General features: G+C 33.6%; 2 protein-coding genes across 4 annotated transcripts in view; both read left to right on the forward strand.

The window, feature by feature from the left end:
* Positions 1-10375, forward strand: part of LOC149773761 (uncharacterized) — a 113720-nt gene extending 103345 nt beyond the window's left edge. For 2 of the 3 annotated variants that reach the window (XR_016417291.1, XM_089946055.1), the window contains 2 exons: positions 3107-3168; positions 5114-10375. Coding sequence is in view for 1 of the 3 variants with exons in the window: in XM_089946055.1 (XP_089802181.1) it covers positions 3107-3129 (23 nt within the window). In the remaining 2 variants the exon portion in view is untranslated. Of the gene's footprint in view, positions 1-3106; positions 3169-5113 lie in introns of those variants that run through there. The other variant, XR_016417290.1, reaches the window with a different exon arrangement.
* The window catches only part of LOC149773759 (CD82 antigen-like), a 294550-nt gene that overhangs the window by 131462 nt on the left and 140007 nt on the right, over positions 1-23081 (forward strand). The window lies entirely within an intron of this gene.

The raw sequence follows: 23081 nt of genomic DNA on the forward strand, positions 1-23081 counted from the left end.
TACAAAATCATGGAATGAATGATAAATGACTAGCTGTTATATCTTTAATCCAACAAGTTAAACTCAGATATTCAGTGTGGATTTATGCCAGAGAAGCAAACTAGACCATCTAGTCAGGCACATTTATTAGAGACGTGTTCACAAAGCAAAACATAGTAGCCATCCTTTTTTTAACTAGAAGAAATTTTTTGCCGCCATTTTGTAGAATGACAATGAAAGACCTATTCAGTCTAAGCCTAATGGGCCACCTACCTTAGTTTATATCCAAGTTTTGAAAGATGAAATTTCTGGGTAAAGATAGGTACCATCCCGTTTATGAAAGTTAAACACAAGATGCATGTGTACCTTAGGGACACATTCTCAGTCACCCATTTCAACATCAAAATTAACAGACTAGTGAAATCCTTTGATCCAGGATCAGGCTTGACATTATATGTTGAAAACAATTTCATTAGCTATAGATCCAAGAGTGTGCCTGCTATTAACAATTTCATTAGCTATAGATCCAAGAGTGTGCCTACTGTTAACAATTTCATTAGCTATAGGTCCAAGAGTATGCCTACTATTAACAATTTCATTAGCTATAGATCCAAGAGTATGCCTACTATTAACATTAGCTATAGATCCAAGAGTGTGCCTACTATTAACAATTTCATTAGCTATAGATCCAAGAGTGTGCCTACTATTAACAATTTCATTAGCTATAGATCCAAGAGTATGCCTACTATTAACAATTTCATTAGCTATAGAGCCAAGAGTATACCTACTATTAACAATTTCATTAGCTATAGAGCCAAGAGTATGCCTACTATTAACAATTTCATTAGCTATAGAGCCAAGAGTATGCCTACTATTAACAATTTCATTAGCTATAGATCCAGGAGTGTGCCTACTATTAACAATTTCATTAGCTATAGATCCAAGAGTATGCCTACTATTAACAATTTCATTAGCTATAGATCCAAGAGTATGCCTACTATTAACAATTTCATTAGCTATAGAGCCAAGAGTATGCCTACTATTAACAATTTCATTAGCTATAGATCCAAGAGTATGCCTACTATTAAAATTTCATTAGCTATAGATCCAAGAGTATGCCTACTATTAACAATTTCATTAGCTATAGATCCAAGAGTATACCTACTATTAACATTTCATTAGCTATAAATCCAAGAGTGTGCCTACTATTAACAATTTCATTAGCTATAGATCCAAGAGTAAGCATCAGCTACATATCATATTTAAACAGGGTTCAGGGGAGAAGAAAACTGGGTAAAACGTTCAAAATCCTAAACTGTATGCACTGCTACCAATTACACAGAATTCAGGATTACCCAAAGCTTAGCTATATCTTGAGTGAACACTTATCATTGTTGTTTTAAGAATTATTTTTATCAGTAAGCTAATTCTCCTTTCTCTTAATAAATACCTCCAGGACAAATTAAAAATGTCTTAAATTTGATACAACTTGTGGTTCCTAAATATAGGGTCCTATTCCAGTTACAACAAACTCTAGAACCTCAACAGATTCCCTAGTATTAAAGTGTAAATTAAGTGAAATCAGAGACTCCATGAGTCCTGCATAGATGGTTTGAATGATGCAGTGTTGAAGCTATCATTTCAACACCCCATGGCTATCATTTCAACACCCCATGGCATTATCGCTAGCCAGTTACTTCATAAAGCTTCTATTTAACTGCAGAAATTACAGCTCTACTCCAAACCTTGAACTGCACTAAACATAAAAATTCATCATCTTTTAGGACACCTTGCACATTAAAAGCTGTGGGAAACCTTAATATTGACAACCCATTAAATACTCCCAATCATATAGATACATGGTTTGCTGATACCATCTGGAACAAGTATTCCACTGGCTGCCTAGTCACATTGCTACTGAGGATAAAGATAAAGCAATATGCAATGATAGTTGGAGGATTCCATATGCTGACTTCACATACATTAATCAATTCATTCTCCATACTTAGTAATTGATATATGGGATAAAAATGCTTCATAACATCAAACCCATTATTAAACAGTGACATCTCTAATAAAGAGCAAATCATAGAGATGTTATTGTGCCTGTCCCTTATCATACACAAATACCTGAATTGTGCATAACATCTGAAAGGGTGGACCTTGACCATAGTGCATATCTTGCAAGTGTCCACTGACAAAGGAACACATTGATTCTTGTCTATTATACCAACTTTCACCCTTAAGAAAAGGTTTTTCATGCAACAAGCTTTATCATCATGTTCCACCAGGAATAAACTTGTATATTTTGAGGGAATATCATTTATATAACAAATTTTTACTGATGTGTTGCAAACATTTTGCTTGTTTTAACATTAATCTATTAATTTCTATAACTGTAACATCATTTTAACCTATTTACCAATACAACTTGTATCTTTTATTACATTGTTCATATTTACGTTTAGTTGAAAAGCCTTTTCTTCCTATTTATTGTGCAGTTATTTATATCTATATTTTTACATTGTTACCTTTATTAAGTAACATATACCTTGTACTGTGCTTACATTCCATCAGACTCTGCTGCATCTGTATGTATGTGTATGTGTGTATGTCTGTCTCTGTCTGTCTGTCTGTGTGTGTATGTATGTATGTGTGTATGTATGTACGTACATACGCACGCATACATGCTTGTGTGTGTGTGTGCGTGCGTGCATGCGTGCATGCGCGCGCACAAAATCTGAAGGGATTACTAGGACCAGAAACTAAAATTATAGGATGACAGATGAAGAACATCATAAATGCAGTATTAATAGAACACACATGAATTCTAAATGCAGTATTAATAGAACATACATGAATTCTAAATGCAGTATAAATTGAATGCATGTGAAATGAATTCTAAATGCATTTCATGTGCAAATGAAGCAAAAATTCAGTGAAATGTTGGTAAAAAAATTACCTGTTTCATGGTATGTAATAAAAAGTGGTGGTGAACTTGAGTATTCCTGCAAATTCTTTGTTGCTAATTGAGCAGTTAATCCCTTCTAGGGACTCTTATGGTGTAGAGAATGTCCCCATGCTTATGGCTCCATTCTGCAAATGATGTTTTACCATTGTTTTTCAGAGAATAATGATCACAGGTCATAAGAGAGCAAGCTGGAGATTCAGCATCCATCAAATCATTAGGTAAACATTTCCTGTATTTCAATGGTGGCAGATTCAAGCTTGGCTAAATACTTTCTGCATTGCCTAATGATAACCATTATTACTCAGAATACATCCATTAAAGTTTAGTTTTATGCTTGGTACATAAGTTTTTTCCACACCAAAAATGTTTGAGGAAAAAAACAAAATTCCTTAAAACGTATTTAATAGTGTATACATGAAACAAATGTAAGTTTTTTCCACACCTTAAAAGTTTGAGGAAAAAACAAAATTCTTTGAAAGCATGTATTTAAATAGTGCATATACTAAAAAAACAACTTTGTGTCCCATTATTTTAAATGATGTTAAAAGAATACCCCTGCTCAGTGAAGTTAGCAAAAATGGGGTGTTTCTGTTTGTCACACTTTGGTTCAGAAGTATAACTCCAAAACTGGTCAAGATTTCCCTCTTAAATTTTGGTGCACATCTTTGACTGGTAGGCCAAATGTGCTTTTTGCTATTCACAATATTTCAGTTTCAGTATTTGTTATGTTTTTATCCATATGTCTGTCTGTATTTACCAAATTATTCACACTTTTTTTTATGGTAAAACTCACACCAACTGTCTGAGACATTTTTGTTAAATTTGATAAACATTCACAGTATTAAACTTGTTGTCCAGATATGCCTTTGGCCATGATATTTCTCAAGATGTAATATTTTTGCTTTGCATGTGTCTGTTCATCAATTAGTTGTTCATATTTTCTTTTCTGGGGCATAACTTCAGAATTGATCAAGATACTATAATTATGAAACTTGCTACTCATGTTTGATTAGGGCACTTGGCTATTGGCAGATTTTCATATTTATTTGGTTTGTTTTAATTGAATCAACATATATATATACCTGAACATTTATTTATAGATCTAGCAAATAGTATACGAGTGAAATAACAAAGAAAAGAAGAAAGTTGACCAGTATGAATAATGAATACTGGGGCATGGGAGGAGAAATATATATATATATATATATATATATATATATATATATATATATATATATATATATATATATATATATATATATATATATATATATATTATGTGCCCATCATTTTTTTACCCAAAATGAGCCAGAATTTGACCTTCAAATCCCAAAGGTAGGGAAATGATTCTGTTGTTGTCTGATTCCATATTACAGAACTCTCAAATGAAGCTGGAACTTCTTTTTTCTCGATGTTTCCTGGTTACAAATCAGAACAGGCATGAATAACTATGCCGTAGCCTAACTTGGCATACAAATGGAAATGAGAAGTGTTCTCTGTAGTTAATCTGTTATCATCAAGTTCCAACAATTTGTCCAATCCCAATACCTGTGAAAATGCTGCTGTCATTGCCATTCCAATTCCTAATCAGTGTCCTGCCTGAAACAGTTCAAAAGCTATCAGCTGGGCTATGGATAGAAAGTTTCCTTGTTATTCAGCTGGCAAAATCTTCTGTGATGCAAAATGTGGCAACTGCACAATAGCTGTAAATAGCATAGTTGGGTCTGCTCTTCTCATGCCTCAAAGAACTCCTGTCCTGTTATTAACCGTTAGTAGTTCAAATGAATGTTGTTCAGGTACTTTGTTCGTAATACTGCAAAATGAAATTTGGTTTGACTTAATATGAATTTCATATCAGAATGGTTGAAATGTTAAGTAATTTCTTTTTTTTTCATTTACATTTTGGGATTTTATTATTTTTTTGTGAAAATTGATTGTTATGTAATGAAAATATGACTTAGGAAACATTTACAGCCGTTAACTTGTCACTGTCAGCCAATATAAAATGTGTTTTCAGTTCAATCGAGCTCTAGCCTAATTTCCATTTGACATGTGTCTGTTAACTTGTTAATATATATGTGTTGTCACATTTGTAATCCCTGTTGTATATAAATCATACTGTATTTGTTGCTAGACTAGAAAATTATCATTTTGTAATTTCAGGTTTGCCTTGTTCTGTTTTGGTTCAAACTAATAAACTTCATGGACCTCCCATGATCTTCATCATTATTTCCTGGTACAAAAATTAGCCCATGACATTGGCGTCCAATGTGATTTTGAAAGGCAGAGTCTGACCAGTGCATTAATGAGATGTCAGCAAAGAGTCCTTGTCAGTGGAGTGTTTTTTCCCCATAACATGAGTATATGTGATACAGCCACTTTGTTTCCTAATGTTACCTTATGAATTGTCATCATAATGTTGATTCATTATTTCTATTCACATCCTCCAAATGAGAATTTGTTTGTACTAGCACTTAAGATAATAAAGCAATATCAGGGTTTCCTTATGGTATATATGTAATTCCATATTATTTTCTTTTCAAATATAAACATTTGAAGGTTTCAAATTGGCAACATTTATGCAGTAAAATATAGTCATTTTCAGTGCGTGCATGCATAGGTATACCCTAGCTTTTCAGTTTTAATTACTCACTAATAATAATAACCGCAATTTTATTAAAATTTCTGGTTTCAGTACTTGTTATTATTTAATTAAATTTTATTGGAGTTTTGCATCATTCATATACTTCACTGATTATTAGTTTAGAAACCTTCTGAACTAAGTAATTTCAAAGCTAATTGAATGCAATGTTACTTGGATAAATTTGTACTCGTTGACATTGATGAAGTCATAATCTGATGCTTTTAATCTCTTACTTCAGCAGAATCACATGTGAGCAATTTAAATTAATCTATGTTTATTTTTTCTTGGTTGTGTGAAGACCTTTTTTTTGCAAGTTTTGATTTTTGATTTCCTATTTTTCCTTGATTGCCTTGTGATTTTAATTTTCATTTTTTCATATAAATGTGTTGTATTTATTCGTTACTGCATTTGTATGGGAAAATATGAACACGTTTTTCTGAGTAATACTGCATGACCTTGAGAGTGGAGTTTTAGTCCAAAAAATGAAAGTTCATATATTTTCCCATACAAATGCAGTAACCATTTTATTATGTACTCATTTCATTTTTCTACCTAAAAGAACACACTACAAGAAACAAAGTAATTGAATTTATGCTGTATTCCAAAATAAATACACAAATGTAGATTCACCAATACACAGTAACAGTATTATTGTACATATAGCACTGCCCAGTGACCTTGGAACTTCATCACATGCTCAACACATGTTTTAAAAAATAGCCATATTTTGGCCTACTTAAAATGGAAATTTAGAGTCATATTGTGATTTGACTGCACATTGAAACAACTTTTCCAGTTGGTCTGGTATGGATGATCTGTTTTTCTCTCAATCTCAGTTGTTTTACTACTTGTGATGGGCTGGATTTATTGGGTCAGTTCCAAACAATGTATGTGTGATTTGAGCAGTGGAGGGGTCAGTGTTGAGGCATCAACTGCACCTTTTTTATGTTCTGTCACTGAATGTTTGGAATCATAATGTTGGAAAATATTAACTATTTGAAATTATCAAAAGGATGCTATGGAATATCACATTCATTTTATTTTGAGAGTAGTAAGGAGACTGTGATGTCTGTTGGAAACGTAGTCAAAATTACGGTACAGTTTTGTGGTGTGTATCAAGTTTCTGAACCTGCCACATGTAATTCAGATTTGCTGAGGAAATTCAAGATGCAGAAATGTTGATATATTTATTGCCATTCTAATTACCACCTAAATAAGACATATGTTTCTCTCCTGTCACTTGAATGCTCTTTGATGGAAGTACCCCGTCACCCCACCTGTATACATGAGCTGGCTTCATTCGCTAGCCTAAATATGTATCATAAAGTTAACCAGGTAAAATTGCAGTGCAGCTGTTGTGTGACAGTCCATTTAGCCAGCAGAAGTAAGATTTCTTCATTATCTTGGCTTACAGGCTCTGAGGGTCTTAAATTTCTACCAAAACCAGTTCAGTTCCAGTTTTTCTCAAAGTTATTATTTTTACTGACTTGTAAAAAGGTACATACCTGATGGATATGTGATAGCCCATGGCTTCAGTATGCTTTTCTGTGCTATTGTTATAGACCTTAGAGAGCACAGGTCATAATTTGAATCATTCTGTTTGTGAAAATTTACAAATATTTTTCTTAAAAAACAGTTTAAATGATGAGAATGGTATTTTAAACACTGCATCTCTCACATTTGTTGTACATATTGCAACTATCACATCGATTCATTTGCTTGTTTGAAAGTTTCATTTGTGACTCACTGAACTTATCATAAACTTTATCATCTTTACTTTCAAGCTGAGAGTAATATCAGCTTCTTTATTTTATTCACAGACAAATGAAAAGCTAAAGATTCTGCTACATGAGTGTAGTACATTGTTTGTTTACAATTAAATTATCTGCTAAAACAAGATATTTTTAGATGCACATGTAGCGCAATATGAAACCATGCAGTATGGATAAATACTGCACGATTCTGACAATGTTTTCCATACTGCATGATTCTGACAATGTAAAGTTAACATAGAGAAAATGAGCATATAATAATTACATTTTCAGCTCAATACTGTACTCTTATTTTCTTTTTTTCATAAATTTTTGTTCAATATGTTAAGTGGAGTTGGCTTTGAATATTTAGTTCTAATGTTATTCATTTCCTCCAGAGTAGAGATAAACTATTGTTCTACAGCTGTATCAGCAATGGCATCTGCAGCAATTAAGAGAATCTTTTGGGGCTTGTACCAAGACATGAAATCTCAGTCAAAAGGTTACATTATTTGTCTCCCCACGAGGCTCTGCCAATGGTGGGGGAGGCAAAAAATATAACCCCAGCAACTGGAATTTCTTTGTCATAACACAAACACCGACATATATTATTTTTCTCACCCATATTTTCCCCATTTAAATTAAAATAACCCTGCACCCTTTCAATATAGTTAGCAGATTCAAAACACAGTATTTATCAGGTACTGTTATTGTCTCTCTATAAAGGTCATCAAGTTTTGCATTCTTTTATGAAAGTCTGAATAATTTTCTAAGTATAATCTAGCTATATATTCTGCTCTTAGAAAAGAAACAAAAAATCAAGAAAGAAACCAAGTTATGATTGTTATCTTTGTAAGTATTGCATCATGATCATCTTGAGCCACATGCTTTTATTTTTGTAAACACGCATTAATACAGTTATGTTAATGAGGGCAATGGGGTGCCCAGTCGACTCTATTTACATAAGTTCTACACATGACAAAATAGAAACATAAAATTATTTGATAGTATCACTGTATTATCACATTTAATTGAAGTATGTCGTATGAAAATAACTATAAATAAATAATATCTATTATATGGATAACTTTTGACTCTCATCAGTTCTAATTTGGAAAAAGTTCTGTTGTAGACAACGGTAGAATAAAGTAAGTACAGAGACAGTCTAGCAAAGTGTGTAATAACTGAGGAGATTTCAAATTTATGATGTTCGTGGAAATTTATATTTTTTGTCCTGGAAATATGGCAAGTGTTGGTATTATTAGCACAATGATATGCTACACAGAAATCTTCCTGTTGCATAGCATGTGGACTGATGAATGAATCACTGTGTTTGGTAAGTCATGGAAATTTCATTTGTTTGCAATGTTTGATTCCGCAAGATCTCAATATGAGTGTTTGACAAAGTTTCAAGAATGCAGGTCAGACAAAACAATTTCTAGTTGTTGCCAGCTATGCAGATGCTCTTGAGAGTATGGATTTTTTTAGAAGAATTTTATCTTATATGTAGCTCATTAAATTTTCAGGTCAGCATCATTAAATGTAGCTAAAATGATGAAGTATTTAAAACTAATTAGATACTTTTAACTACAGATAGGATGAAATTTGCCATGCTGTGTGTAGTGTCTAGAATAATACCAAATAACTAAATTTTGTGTGCATGTGTGCGTATGTCTCTCTCAACATGCTTTGTGTTGTGTGATATCCAAGTAGGAGAGACATTACATTGCTATATGAGTGAATTTCTTTTTGTTGTGTATCTGTTGTTGTTTTTGTTGTTGTTTCATTTTATAACAACTCCTCCAGGCACAGCCGAAGACAACAAGGGCTTCTTCTATTTAAAAGTAGTTCTTAGCATGTGGACACCATAACTGAGATCACCTGACTGAGACAACCCGATTGAAATAAGAAAAGTAATTTTAGTAAAACAGCTAGATTTCTTTGTCTCATGGGTGAGAAAAAAGCGTATACATATCTACGACCTTATTGCTCATAATCCATTCTTTCTTCATAGGTCCTGCCAATAAATACTTAGAATTAAGACTTCAGTTTCTTCCAAAGAATTTTTATGAAATACACATCTTATAAAATATTCTGCTTCAAGCTAAGGAAAAATCTGTAATAACCTGCAGTTTTGGAGTGAAATATACATGCACATATACATTAGACACCATGCATACAAGCCCCCCAATTCAGTCTAGATTAGCAAATTTGTTACATGAGTTCACACTAATATTTTCTCTGACTTTATGTTTTGTTGTCTTCTTCAAAGAATTATTATCTCTTATAGTCTTAAGATTTTGAGCTATTGAAAATAGCGAGTATCAAAGCCAATGGCTGGCATCCTTGATAAAATGACTAATAACTATTGGAAATCATTTCAAACCATACGTACTCAATGCATTTATAGTCCACATTGTTTCATTTTTGTATGTCATTGTGTTTTTTTATTATTTATATTGTATCGAACACATGCTGACTTTGTTATTTGATCTACATCATTAAGATTGAAAAAAATGCATGGCTTAACACAGGTTCTGAACCATCTTTTCAAGCAACACTGGTAACATGGTACATGTATGTGCTGTTAACAACAAACTGATTTTGTTTTCTTCAGTATAATTGTAATGTAATGTATAAATTACCAAGTTGATAATTTTTTATATATAATCTTTGTGTAGATTTCCTTCTGTACTCTTGTTATACTAGTTCATAGTCTTTTTAAGATTCTAACAAATTTCCTTGGTTTTGAGGCTCTATGGGTTGTGGGTTTTGTCAGAAGTATAAAAGATATTTTGCACTCATGCTTACGGGCAGTCTGCTTGGTTTTTTAAAAAGTAGTTATATCATGAGCATATTTTGGGTTTTTTACTTGGTAAGAAGCATACTCATCCCTGGTGTCATACTCCAATGTAGTATTTTCTGAACTAAGCTCATACTCCAGTGTAGTATTATCTGGACTAAGCTTATACTCCAGTGTAGTATTATCTGGACTAAGCTTATACTCCAGTGTAGTATTATCTGGACTAAGCTTATACTCCAGTGTAGTATTATCTGGACTAAGCTTATACTCCAATGTAGTATTATCTGGACTAAGCTTATACTCCAGTGTAGTATTATCTGGACTAAGCTTATACTCCAATGTAGTATTATCTGGACTAAGCTCATACTCCAGTGTAGTATTATCTGAACTGAGCTCATACTCCAATGTAGTATTATCTGGACTAAGCTTATACTCCAGTGTAGTATTATCTGGACTAAGCTTATACTCCAATGTAGTATTATATGGACTAAGCTCATACTCCAATGTAGTATTATCTGGGCTAAGTTTATACTCCAGTGTAGTATTATCTGGACTAAGCTCATACTCCAGTGTAGTATTATCTGAACTAAGCTCATACTCCAATGTAGTATTATCTGGACTAAGCTTATACTCCATTGTAGTATTATCTGGACTAAACTTATACTCCAATGTAGTATTATCTGGACTAAGCTTATACTCCAATGTAGTATTATCTGGACTAAGCTTATACTCCAGTGTAGTATTATCTGGACTAAGCTTATACTCCAATGTAGTATTATCTGGACTAAGCTCATACTCCAATGTAGTATTATCTGAACTGAGCTCATACTCCAATGTAGTATTATCTGGACTAAGCTTATACTCCAGTGTAGTATTATCTGGACTAAGCTTATACTCCAATGTAGTATTATCTGGACTAAGCTTATACTCCAGTGTAGTATTATCTGGACTAAACTTATACTCCAATGTAGTATTATCTGGACTAAGCTGAGCCATTACAGTACTATACAAATAATGTAATCATGTGTATATTGTTGTTTGTATGGGATTATAGGACTTACCACCATGCTCTAGACTAAGGAAATATGTGTTTTGGTCACAATTTTTATTTTCTTCATTGTATTATATTATACTTGGGCCAGTGGCTTTATATGAAAGACAATAAAGTTCTTATTTGTATTATTAGGTCCTGGGCAACAGTGGTTTGTTCCATAGCACCTACCCCTAATGGATAGGTTTGAGGGGACCAAATCAGTACACACATTTACATTAGTTCATTATTCTTGGTGATGTTTTTTGTATTTAGTTTTTTTCCCATACTATATACATATTGTAATAATGTGACTCTTGAAACTTTGTGAGGGGATACACCCTGATGAGTTTTACACCTGCATCACAAATGTACATCACTGTAGCCTTTATTTAATGCTCCTGTTAATGTTTATTTTTCAAAATATGTTTATGATAGGGTCATCAAACAACATGATTTTATGGATCTATTAGTACCAAACCTTTACCACAAAGAAAGATCAATGGGATCAACATTTTACATTTTCTGGCTTAGTTTTAGTGTTTATGTTCAGCTCCTATCTCAACTGACTTTCAGCAATATGTATATATGTATATATATATATATATATATATATATATATATATATATATATATATATATATATATATATATATATGCTGTAATATCGGGATGCATCAAAGTTTGTGAGGAGATTCATCTTGTAGAGGAATACACCTTCATCACACAGGTAGGTCATGGTACTCTATGATTAGTGCTACACTTTACTTTGGTAAAATTGTGTTAAAAGTTCATTTCTGAAGCTTCTTTTATCTTAGAGTCATGAAACTGGATGATTGAATGCATTTCTGTTAGTACATGCCCTTACTGTGACCCATATGTCTTGCTTCACTGACTTTGCTTAAATGTATTTTTAAGACTATTTCTCAAATTCTGTTCATGCTATAATTATCAAACTAGATGATTGCACCCCACCCAGACCACAAAATAATGTGATCTGCATTTTACTGACACAGATGAAACCTTTGCAGTTAAGTCATGGTCAGATTTTAGCATTCTGTAGATATTTTGGCATGCCTTGATTCATGCTAATCGGTAACAAGATGCATCTTGATGAGTACCAATCCCTTGTTACAGAAGTAGGTTATTGATCTATATTTCACACTTTATTGATTTTGGTTAAATTGTGTGTTTTGAGTTTATTTCACAAGTTCTGTCAATCCTAGAATTATCAAACTGAATGATTGTATGCATCTCTTATTACTAGCACACCCTTTCTACTAAGAATGCTGGTATGATTTACTTTTCATATTTTACTGATTTAATTTCAGTTTTGCATGTAGCTCATGACCAAATAGATTTTAGCACTCTGTATTTATGCTGTTCAAGTCATGGCAGTTAATAAGGGGGTGCATCTTCATAACTACCACCTTCTCATCACAGATCTGGGTCAATGCAGCTGTATTTCATGCTTCATTTACTTCTTTAAAATTTTGTTGGAAGTTTGTTTTAGGGACTCTTTTTAAGCTAGAATCATCAAACTCTATGATTGTGTTGCATCTCTGTTAGTGCCACATCCTTATCACAAAAGAATGTAACTGTGTGTCGCATTTCACAGGCTTAAATTGACTTTTTGGGTTCAGCTTTAAAATAAAATGGATTAGTTTATTTTACCACACTGTGTGCATACTGTTACACTGAGATTCGTTACATTGTTGAGAGGTTCATTACATTGGTGGGAGTACTCAATGAGTACTACACCCTTATCACAAACGTAAGTCCCTATAACCAGTATTTTATGTTTTATTGTCTTGGTTTCAGTCACGAACACCTACAGTTAACATTTACTGAGTTTAATTTTTACATTTATCACATGACCACATAGGTGTTTTATCTACATTATAAGGTTGCTGTATTCGATTGATATCATGAATCATGAAATGCATCTTATCACTGTAACACATATTTCAGCTTGATATGTGGTAAATTTTCCATATTAATGACTGTACATTGTATAGTGTGCTAAGCTTAGAACCCAAATAGATCAATGTCTTGTGTGCATGTGAATACATATAGGAATTAGGTGAGAGGGCTGCATGCTGTTGACAACGAAGTAATTATTGATGCATTAACTCTGCAAGTTGTTAATTTTACATGACATGTTGTTCAGCATTCTTAAAAGCTTCATTTTTTGTTTCAAAATGAAGTAAGGAAACATAAGTTATTTAATATTTGTATTCAATAATTTATTCCATATATGTATATCCAAGATGAAAATTTTAAGGAATAATGAATACATAGGATGCTTAAGATCCAGCTATAATGACAAGTGAAAAACTTTATTTAAAGAAAATTTTCTTAATTTAAAATTGGAAATATTTTAAGCAATATAAGTAAGTAAACAATATGTTATGATTTCATTATTATTAGTTTATCACTTCTACTTTGATTGGAAATCATGTTTTTTCCCATTCTTTTGTGTCTTTTATTCCCTTTTTCATTAATTAAGTAAGCATATAGGTACAGTTGGTGGGTTGGTTTCTCAATATTTCAATACAATACTGATCATACAGTGCCAATTTAAAGATTACACCTCAAATTTTAAAATGGCTACAAGTTAAACTGTCAAGATAAAAGATTGGAAAAAAATATTTATTTTGAAAAGAGGCTACAATCACTTTAGTCTGAATTTATTTTCTGCATGTTTACAATGGCTACTGGAGACTAGTGAAAGTTGAGGTGAGGTATGTAATCATTGATTAGACTAGTTATTTTAGTACTGTATGGACACTGGTCAAACTTCATCTTTTGTTTACGTGGTGCTGCATGTTGCTGAGACAATTCACTTTAGCACTGAATGTCTGACAGTTGTGTCCAAAGAGTGATTAATGGCAGCAACTTAATCCAGGGTCAAGGTTAATTCATATGATTCTTGATGATCAGAGGTTACACAAGTGTCTTTAGAAATTGTTTATTGTATTTTTTCAGAAATTGCTTGTCTTTGTTGCATTGGGTAACTTGTTTAGTTATTCAGTCATGAAATTTTAAAGTGTGAGCTAATTTGACCAGGATCATGATAACTGATTGGAATATGTAAATAAATCTTTGGAACTTTTTATTATCTCACATACTGATAATATTATGTACATATCTGCCATGATAAAAAATATTCAGCAGAATGGGGAATACAAATTATTCATAATGATGAGTACAACCAGCTCATTGTTCCTGCTCAAAATACAGGTTTACCCTTCAGCCCACCTCAGCCATGGGTCAAGACCAACACACTTGCCACAACTGGAACACCCAAAGGTCCGTTTATTTGGCCTCCAACTATGAAGCTATCACCTTCAGTAATGAACCATGCTTTAGCTGGTACCAAATAATTTACTTTCAGCAACCCATGCCACAGCTGACTTGTCAGTTACTCCATGGAAATAGCTTTCCTTTTCAGAACTTGATCCTCTCTCCATGGTATATACCAAATTTGATATCTAGAAATTTGAGGTGTGTTGCATGCAGTATTAAGTATTTCAGAATATATTTTGCAGGCTGTGATTTTGTTGGTGTGGGGTTTGATGCCATTTCTCAGCATAAGGTAGGCAATATGGCAACCTGTATAATTAGTAGAGGAAGAACCCTGGGAAACCCCAGTAAGAACCAGGGATCCACAGGAGCAGTCTATGAGAAATTTTCCAAAGGAACAGCCAGGTAGTTGGATTACTTTTAGAAGAAGGTGTTTTGGTCTCAGATATCCTTGCAAAACATGAGTCTTAGTGAGGTACTGATACAGTTATTTTACAAAGCAGCAGAAAGAAGGTGTACTGACTGGGGTTGTAGGCTAGAGGGCATATTGCAGAGAAGTACTTTATAAGGGTTATTAAATGTTAAGAAGTCAATTTTGAACTCTTTGTTAAAGCAGACATTTTGCTTCATTCTCTCATTCTAGGCTTTGTTTATAAAAGGATGAATAGTAGGCTTGATTTGGCAGCAATACAACTTCCAGGGCAGCACAGAAAATGGTTGACAAAAACAAAGCCCACTATTAACTGTCGAGTTTAAGAATTCATTCTACATAAAGGTGGTAAAGTCTTGGTAAGAAATGTAGGTATTTTTGAGTTATATATCATTCTCCAACACAGGATGTAGATTCAGACCAAACATAGATTGAATTGGTTGAAGAGATCCATTTTGAGCACAATATATCTTTGGTAAATCAGAGTTACCTTATCTTCAATCTCCAGTTATTTTCTTTTTTTGAATGGTGACATTGGGTGATTAAATTCAAATATTTCTAATGCTGGTGGTTTTTATCAGAAACCTATCTCAGCAAATGAAATAAATCCTGATGAACTCAGCATTTCATGTCTCCTCACAATCCTCAAAATCACTCAGTTACTGAACCACTTGTCACCCCATCAGATCATGTCCCACATGAAATTTTTCTGAGACATTCAAACCATTGAATATGGTTGAATATTAAGGGTATTTGGTGATACCATAATCAGTGTTAAACTTCTTATACCCAAAGAAGAGGGGACATTGTCAGTTTTAGACATTTAATACCCCAAAACTGATTCTAAAAGTATGTTGTTGTATGTTTTAAATCTAAATAATTGCTGCATATCTTTTGTCTTTGTTTCCAGAGAATATATTCAGCATAATATTGATACATTCAAAATGCTTCATTCCTTTTGAACAGTGATGTCAGATATTGATTTGGTAGTATTTCACCTACTTTACTGCAGCTAATATATTTTCTGTATTTCAGATTTAGCTGATGTTGGTTTTCTTGCTTGTTCTTTTTTAAGGTAATGGCATCAGCCATTTTGTTGACATTGGTGGTGATTTTGTCACAGATATTAATAGTTTTCAATAAAAATCTCAGTTTAATTCATAGATTAGATATGCCACATACCATATACCAAAATATGGTGTGACTTTTTATAATACATACAGTAATTCAGTTGGTGAGTGGCATTCACTGGTTGTTCATATTTTGCACTTGTGCACAAATTTGCCAATAGATACCTGTGGTCTACATTTTTTATTATATTCCAGTACATACCTGTGATCTTCTTTTATTATTAGATTCCAATAGAGACTGTGGTCTACATTTAGTATTAGATTCCAACCGATACCTGTGATCTACATTTTTTATTAAATTCCAATAAATGCATGGGATTCATATTTTCCATAGAGACCTGTGGGCTACATGTATTGCCAGTTGCCAAATAAGACCTGTGGTCTGCATGTAATAATATATGCCAGACAAGACCTATGGTTTACAGGGATTATTAAATGCCAACATAGATATGTGGTTTTTGTGCAGTTTTAGATGCCAAATGAGACTTCTAGTCTACATGTGTTATTAAATGCCTAACAAGACATGTGGTTTACATATACTGTATTGTTGGATGCCAGTATTGGGCCTGAGGATCAATTGTATTTATTAGATGGCAGTAGAGATCTGTGATCTACATGAATTATTAGATGGCAGTAGAGACCTGTGATCTACATGAATTATTAGATGGCAGTAGAGACCTGTGATCTACATGAATTATTAGATGGCAGATGAAACCTGTAGTCTACTTGAATTATTAGATGGCAGTAGAGACCTGTGGTCTACAAGAATTATTAGATGGCAGTAGAGATCTGTGGTCTACAAGAATTATTAGATGGCAATAGAGATCTGTAGTCTACTTGAATTATTAGATGGCAGTAGAGACCTGTGATCTACATGAAATATCAGATGGCAGTATAGACCTGACTGATCTACATGAATTATTCTATACCAGTAGAGATCTGTGGTCCACATGAATTAGTAAATGCTAATAGAGATATGTGATCAACATGTACTCTATTGCTAGATAGCAGTAAAGACCAGTCATCTACAAGTGTCGTAGCTTTCATGAGTTTTCATTTTCATCAAGTATCCTTCAATAAGATTTTTTTCACTTTCTAGAATCAGCTTACCAGGTTATGTGATATTTTTTGTTATATGTTTATACGTGTATTATTGTGTTCTGTGCAATTCATTTATTTTACTGTCATGTAGAACTCAAACTTTTCATTGTGAACATGCATTTCTTGTCAGTATGAAATGTATTTTCTGTATAATATAGTTCTAGATGTGATTTTTATATGCTAGACTAGAAACTGATCACTGTTTTTGCAAGTGTTCTTTTGTTTGGTTTTTCTTCTGCTTTGATTTTCTAAGTAATAAATTATATCAGCTTACAGTAATCTTTGTCATTATTTCCTGTTACAAAAATTACCAGTAACATCAATATATATATATATATATATATATATATATATATATATATATATATATGCAAATATTATGCATGAATCAACAATCAGACATACACAATTTATAAAAGAATATATACGTTAGTATCATGGAGTCCTTTCTAACCTACATCATATAAAACAATATCAAAATGATGACTCAGGTACTTCATATTTTTGCTAGCCAGGTGCTAGATGCTGGTAATTGTTTATTTGACACACATTCATATGGTAAATAATTGTAATGAGGTCATTCATTTATTAATATACATTGCCACTTATCAACAGTGTGTCCATTCAGTCATCACTTAATTTATTTATATATACATTGCCACTTATCAAAGTGTATCCATTCAGTCATTGCTTCATACAAGAAATACACAGCACAAAACTTTATTTACATCTTAAAATCCAATTCCATATGATAAACAACTGCACAATTATGCATGAATTATTCATAAGTATATATTAAAAAAAAGGTCTACAAATTACCAGCACCATTTTTGGCAACATGACTGATCAGGTAAAGCCCGATATAAATTCCTTGGACAAAATAATGCTCTGTAACCTGATGTCTGAAATCACATGATTGTCGCCTTGGGTGCAGACGTCAGACTAATCCAATTCAGTTACCACTATTAATTTATTGTAAACAAGAAGCAGCAGATTCGTGCTTTATTATGTGGAGTGAAAATCTGGTGTGACTAGTTTTGTATATTTAACAATTAGAACTGATTAGTAAACCACAACTTCACAAGTTGTTTTCCCTATTCAAAGTATTTCTTTCAGTAGCGCTAATACAAAAGAGGTATTTTCTCTGCATAATAACACTAACTGCATATCAAATTATGTGATTTATTTTATAACCTGTAAACAATGTAGCATGCAGTATGTTGGACAAACACTTCAGCAAATCTCTAAGAGAATGAATAACCATCACTTTCATATAAAAAATTATAGAAATCCTCAGTTTTCCTCTAATGTTTCAACACATTTTAACACCAATAATCACTCTCTACTCTATTTTTCTTTCACGCCATAGATATTGTGCATGGTGACATGAATAGACTCATAAAAGAAACTTACTGGATTCATAAGTTAAATACTCTGTATCCTAATGGACTTAATGCTAATGCACTATATAAAATTGTATAATTTTATTAAAAATTTATATATTGTATATCCTTTATAACAATATAATTATATGTATGACTGTTTGTCTCATTTTATTCTATCATTTTACCTATTCAAATCCTCAAACACCCAACTTGATTGGTAGGTCAGTAAGCCATGACAAAAACTTTCATGCTATTCTGTGAAAGATGTGACTGTAACAATGTATCTGGCCCTTGTTAAAAGATTTACAATGATCTAACTACTGTATTTCTGCAAGTATGTTTTTGAGCTTAAAAATATCTTGCATATTTCTTCTTTTGGTGAATTCTTTATCACATTTACAGCGCTACTGGTCTTGGAAACAAATGACAGGATAGTGCGTCATCCATCTGTTTGTCCATCAGCACAGTTATGTTCCTCCTGAACTACTTTGAGGATTGGCATTAAAAACTTATTCAACGTCAGATTTAGTTCTGAATGAAAAGGGTGCTGATCAGATTTTAGTATGGCCACCAGGATAGCTATCTTGAAAAATGTATTGTTCATACTCCTCTTCATCAAGAAGTAGTATTGACATGGAGGTTCACCCATAATACTTCATCAGATGTTTAGTAGATCTAAAATAAAAATGTGTGAATCTGATATCCAATATGTCCACCACAAGGTCCATCCTGAACATTTTATTATCACAACCGCGCCTGAACGTATGGTCAAATTAGTGTGGGGTTTTCATTATAAGATTTCCTATGATGTCTAGTTGGCGCTAAATTAAATCGGTGCCAATCTGACATCCAATAATGCCGCCAGAGCAGCCATCTTTACAATCTTGTTTTTTCTTGTCTTCCTGAAATTAAAGTCATATTGACTTGAGATTCTCACTAAAATATGTCATATGACGTCCAGTTTGTTGTGATGTCCAATATGGTCTTCACCACTGCTATCTTCATAATCCTATCACTACTCTTCCTGAATAGATGGTCATATCAACATTAGGTTGTCACTAAAGGACTTCTTATGATGTCTAGTTGATCGTAAATATAAATGGTGACAATATGTCCAAAATGATTGTAACCATCTTGAAAATCTTATCACTACTCTCAAAAGAAATTCCATTGGGTTTTAACTAAATTACTTCTTGTGTTGTCTAGTTGAGCCTAAATGAACTGAGTGCCATGTGAACAGCCTGTATCACTGCCACACTGGCCATCTTGAAGACCTTATTACTACTTCTGAATGGATGATCATCAACAGGTGTGTTTGATTAAATTACTTTTGGTGTCAAGCCTAGGTGTTTCACTGAAAGACTTCTTATGATGTCTAATGGTTTTCAAAGAAAATGGTGCTGATCCATTTGCCAATATGGCTGCCACAATAGCCATCTTGAAAATCGTTTTTATTCAATGCAGAAAACAGTATCAGCATCGGATTACAACCAGAAGATTTCATGTGATGTCTTTTGTGGTCCTAGTTGGAAATAGTGCCAGCGTGACATCCACTTCATCTAATTTGAAAAGCTTGTTATTGCTGAAGAATATCGGAGATGGTTTCAAGACCCATCAGTTGAAATGAATAAATGGGCTTCAGTTCCTGGACAATACTTTTTTCCACTACAGCATCAGTCACTTTGAAGGACTGCTGTTTTTGAATTCATTGATTCAAAAGGACTTCACTCTAAGGACAGTTGCAATAAAACTCGATCGATGTTTCAGTCAAATTTTTATTAAATGAACCTTTATTTTAATTTATTGTGCGATCTTTGCTCTTATATACCATGTCCAACAGTAGCTACTTATAGCTTCTTTTGAACTACTGGGAGGATTGCCACCAAGCTTATCAGACATTTTCATCTTATGGTCTAGTTGGGTCTAAATGTAGATCGTGCCCATTGGACATACAGTATAGGTGCCACAGACTCCAGTATGAAATTCTTGTTATCGGTACTGTCTGTAAATGTATGATCGATAGGATGTACATTAATTTTCACTGGAAGACTTCCTATGAGGACTAGTAGATCCTAAATGAAAATAGTACCAATCTAACATCCAATATGGCTGTCATAGGGGTTATTTCAAAATCATGTTATCACAGCTCTAGAAGAGATTGTTGCAGTAACATAGGATTCATTATCACAGCTCTGTAAGAAATAGTTGTATCAACGTGGAGTTCATTATCACAGCTCTGGAAGAAAAAGTTGATTTTTGACATGGGGTTCATTATCAGAGCTCTGGAAGAGATGGATGTATTGACATGGGGTTCATTATCAGAGCTCTGGAAGAGATGGATGTATTGACATGGGGTTCATTATCACATCTCTGGAAGAGATGGATGTATTGACATGGGGTTCATTATCAGAGCTCTGGAAGAGATGGATGTATTGACATGGGGTTCATTATCAGAGCTCTGGAAGAGATGGATGTATTGACATGGGGTTCATTATCACAGCTCTGGAAGAGATGGATGTATTGACATGGGGTTCATTATCACAGCTCTGGAAGAGATAGTTGTATTAACATGGAGTTCATTATCATAACTCCGGAAGAGATAGTTGTATTGACATTTGGTTCATTATCACAGCAATGGAAGAGATAGCTGTATTGACATGGGATTCAATATCACAGCTCTGGAAGAGATGCAGTGATGGGGTTTATTATCACAGCTCTGGAAGAGATAGTTGTATTGATATAGGGTTCATTATCACAGTTCTGGACGAGATAGTTGTACTGATATGGGGTTCATTATCACAGCTTTGTAAGAGATAGATGTATTAACCTGGGGTTCATTATTACAGCTCTGGAAGAGATAGTTGTATTAAAATGGGGTTCGTTATCACAGCTCTGCAATAGAGAGTATTATTGCCACGGGGTTCATTATCACAGCTCTGGAAGAGATAGTTGTATTGACATGGGATTCATTATCACAGCTCTGGAAGAGATAGTTATATTGACATGGGATTCATTATCACAGCTCTGGAAGAGATAGTTGTATTGATATAGGGTTCATTATCACAGTTCTGGACGAGATAGTTGTACTGATATGGGGTTCATTATCACAGCTTTTTAAGAGATAGATGTATTAACCTGGGGTTCATTATTACAGCTCTGGAAGAAATAGTTGTATTAAAATGGGGTTGGTTATCACAGCTCTGGAAGAGATAGTTGTATTGATATGGGATTCATTATCACATCTCTGCAAGAGATAGTTGTATTGACATGGGATTCATTATCACATCTCTGGAAGAGATAGTTGTATTGACATGGGATTCATTATCACATCTCTGGAAGAGATTGTTGTATTGACTTGGGGTTCAATATCACAGCTCGGAAGAGACAGTTGTATTGACATAGGGTTCATTATCACAGTTCTGGAAGAGACAGTTTTTTTTTACATTGGATTCATTATCACATCTCTGGAAGAGATAGTCGTATTAACATGGGGTTCATCATCACAGCTCTGGATGAGATAGTTGTACTGACATTGGGTTCATTATCACAGCTCTGGAAGAGATAGTTGTATTAACACGTGGTTCATTATCACAGCTCTGGAAGTGATAGTTGTATTAACAAGGATTTCATTATCTCAGCTCTGGAAGAGATAGTTGTTTTGATCCGATTCATTATCACAGCTCTGGATCTTGTCTCTCCGGAACACACGACACAGATTAGAAGTGAACAAATGAAAAGTACAGAACAATAAAAAGACGTAGCCATTTGTTTTTCACTGAGAGAAATAAATTGCTAACCAGAGAAAATTGTTATGGTTGTCTAATTGATCATCCTAGTCAAGTGTGATAGGACCGATGTTGAAATGACAAGTCGAGAAGGAAAGTGGGAAGGGTATCTGGAAGCATCATGAACCAACATTTGTAAAGAGAGGCTTCTGATAAAGGGCTATGAAGTTTTGAGAGAATATCCACTAGCTCCATTGAATTCGTTGAATACGAAACGCTTTAAAGCTTTCTTTCAACACGATACAACGACTTCCGTATATCGACTTATTTGACAGATCTTTTCAAGAAAACGGTCGAGTGTAAACTAATTACTTCTTGTACCCTGTGAAAATTAATGCCTGGGAACGTCATTATATCCTGCTTACAGTTTGTGCACAGCTCTTGGAAACCAGTTGTGTGTGTTAAAGATGAACTTCCTCATCGCCACAAGCGACTGTCATCGCACAGGAACTCAAGGAGTTGCTGTATAGCTTCCTAACGACCACAGCATACAATATCTTGATTCATATGGACTACCTCCTGGAAGACGATATCATTGGCTTTATGAGAAGAAATGCTGTATCAGCTCAAATCAATAATATGAGATTACAAGAATCAGATTATATAGTGTGTGGACAATATTGCGTGTATGCTTTCATCAACTAAGTCTCTGATTTCCATTAGAGCACGTGTTGACTAGTTTCGGACGCTATTTGCCTAGAAATCTTGACAAAATAGAGTTATTTGCTGAACATTATGACTATTTTCTTATGCACAGAAATGCCAA

The sequence above is a fragment of the Sinohyriopsis cumingii genome, unplaced genomic scaffold (genome assembly GCF_028554795.1).
Source record: "Sinohyriopsis cumingii isolate HCF-2022 unplaced genomic scaffold, ASM2855479v2 utg000615l, whole genome shotgun sequence".
Classification (NCBI taxonomy): Eukaryota; Metazoa; Mollusca; class Bivalvia; order Unionida; family Unionidae; genus Sinohyriopsis; species Sinohyriopsis cumingii.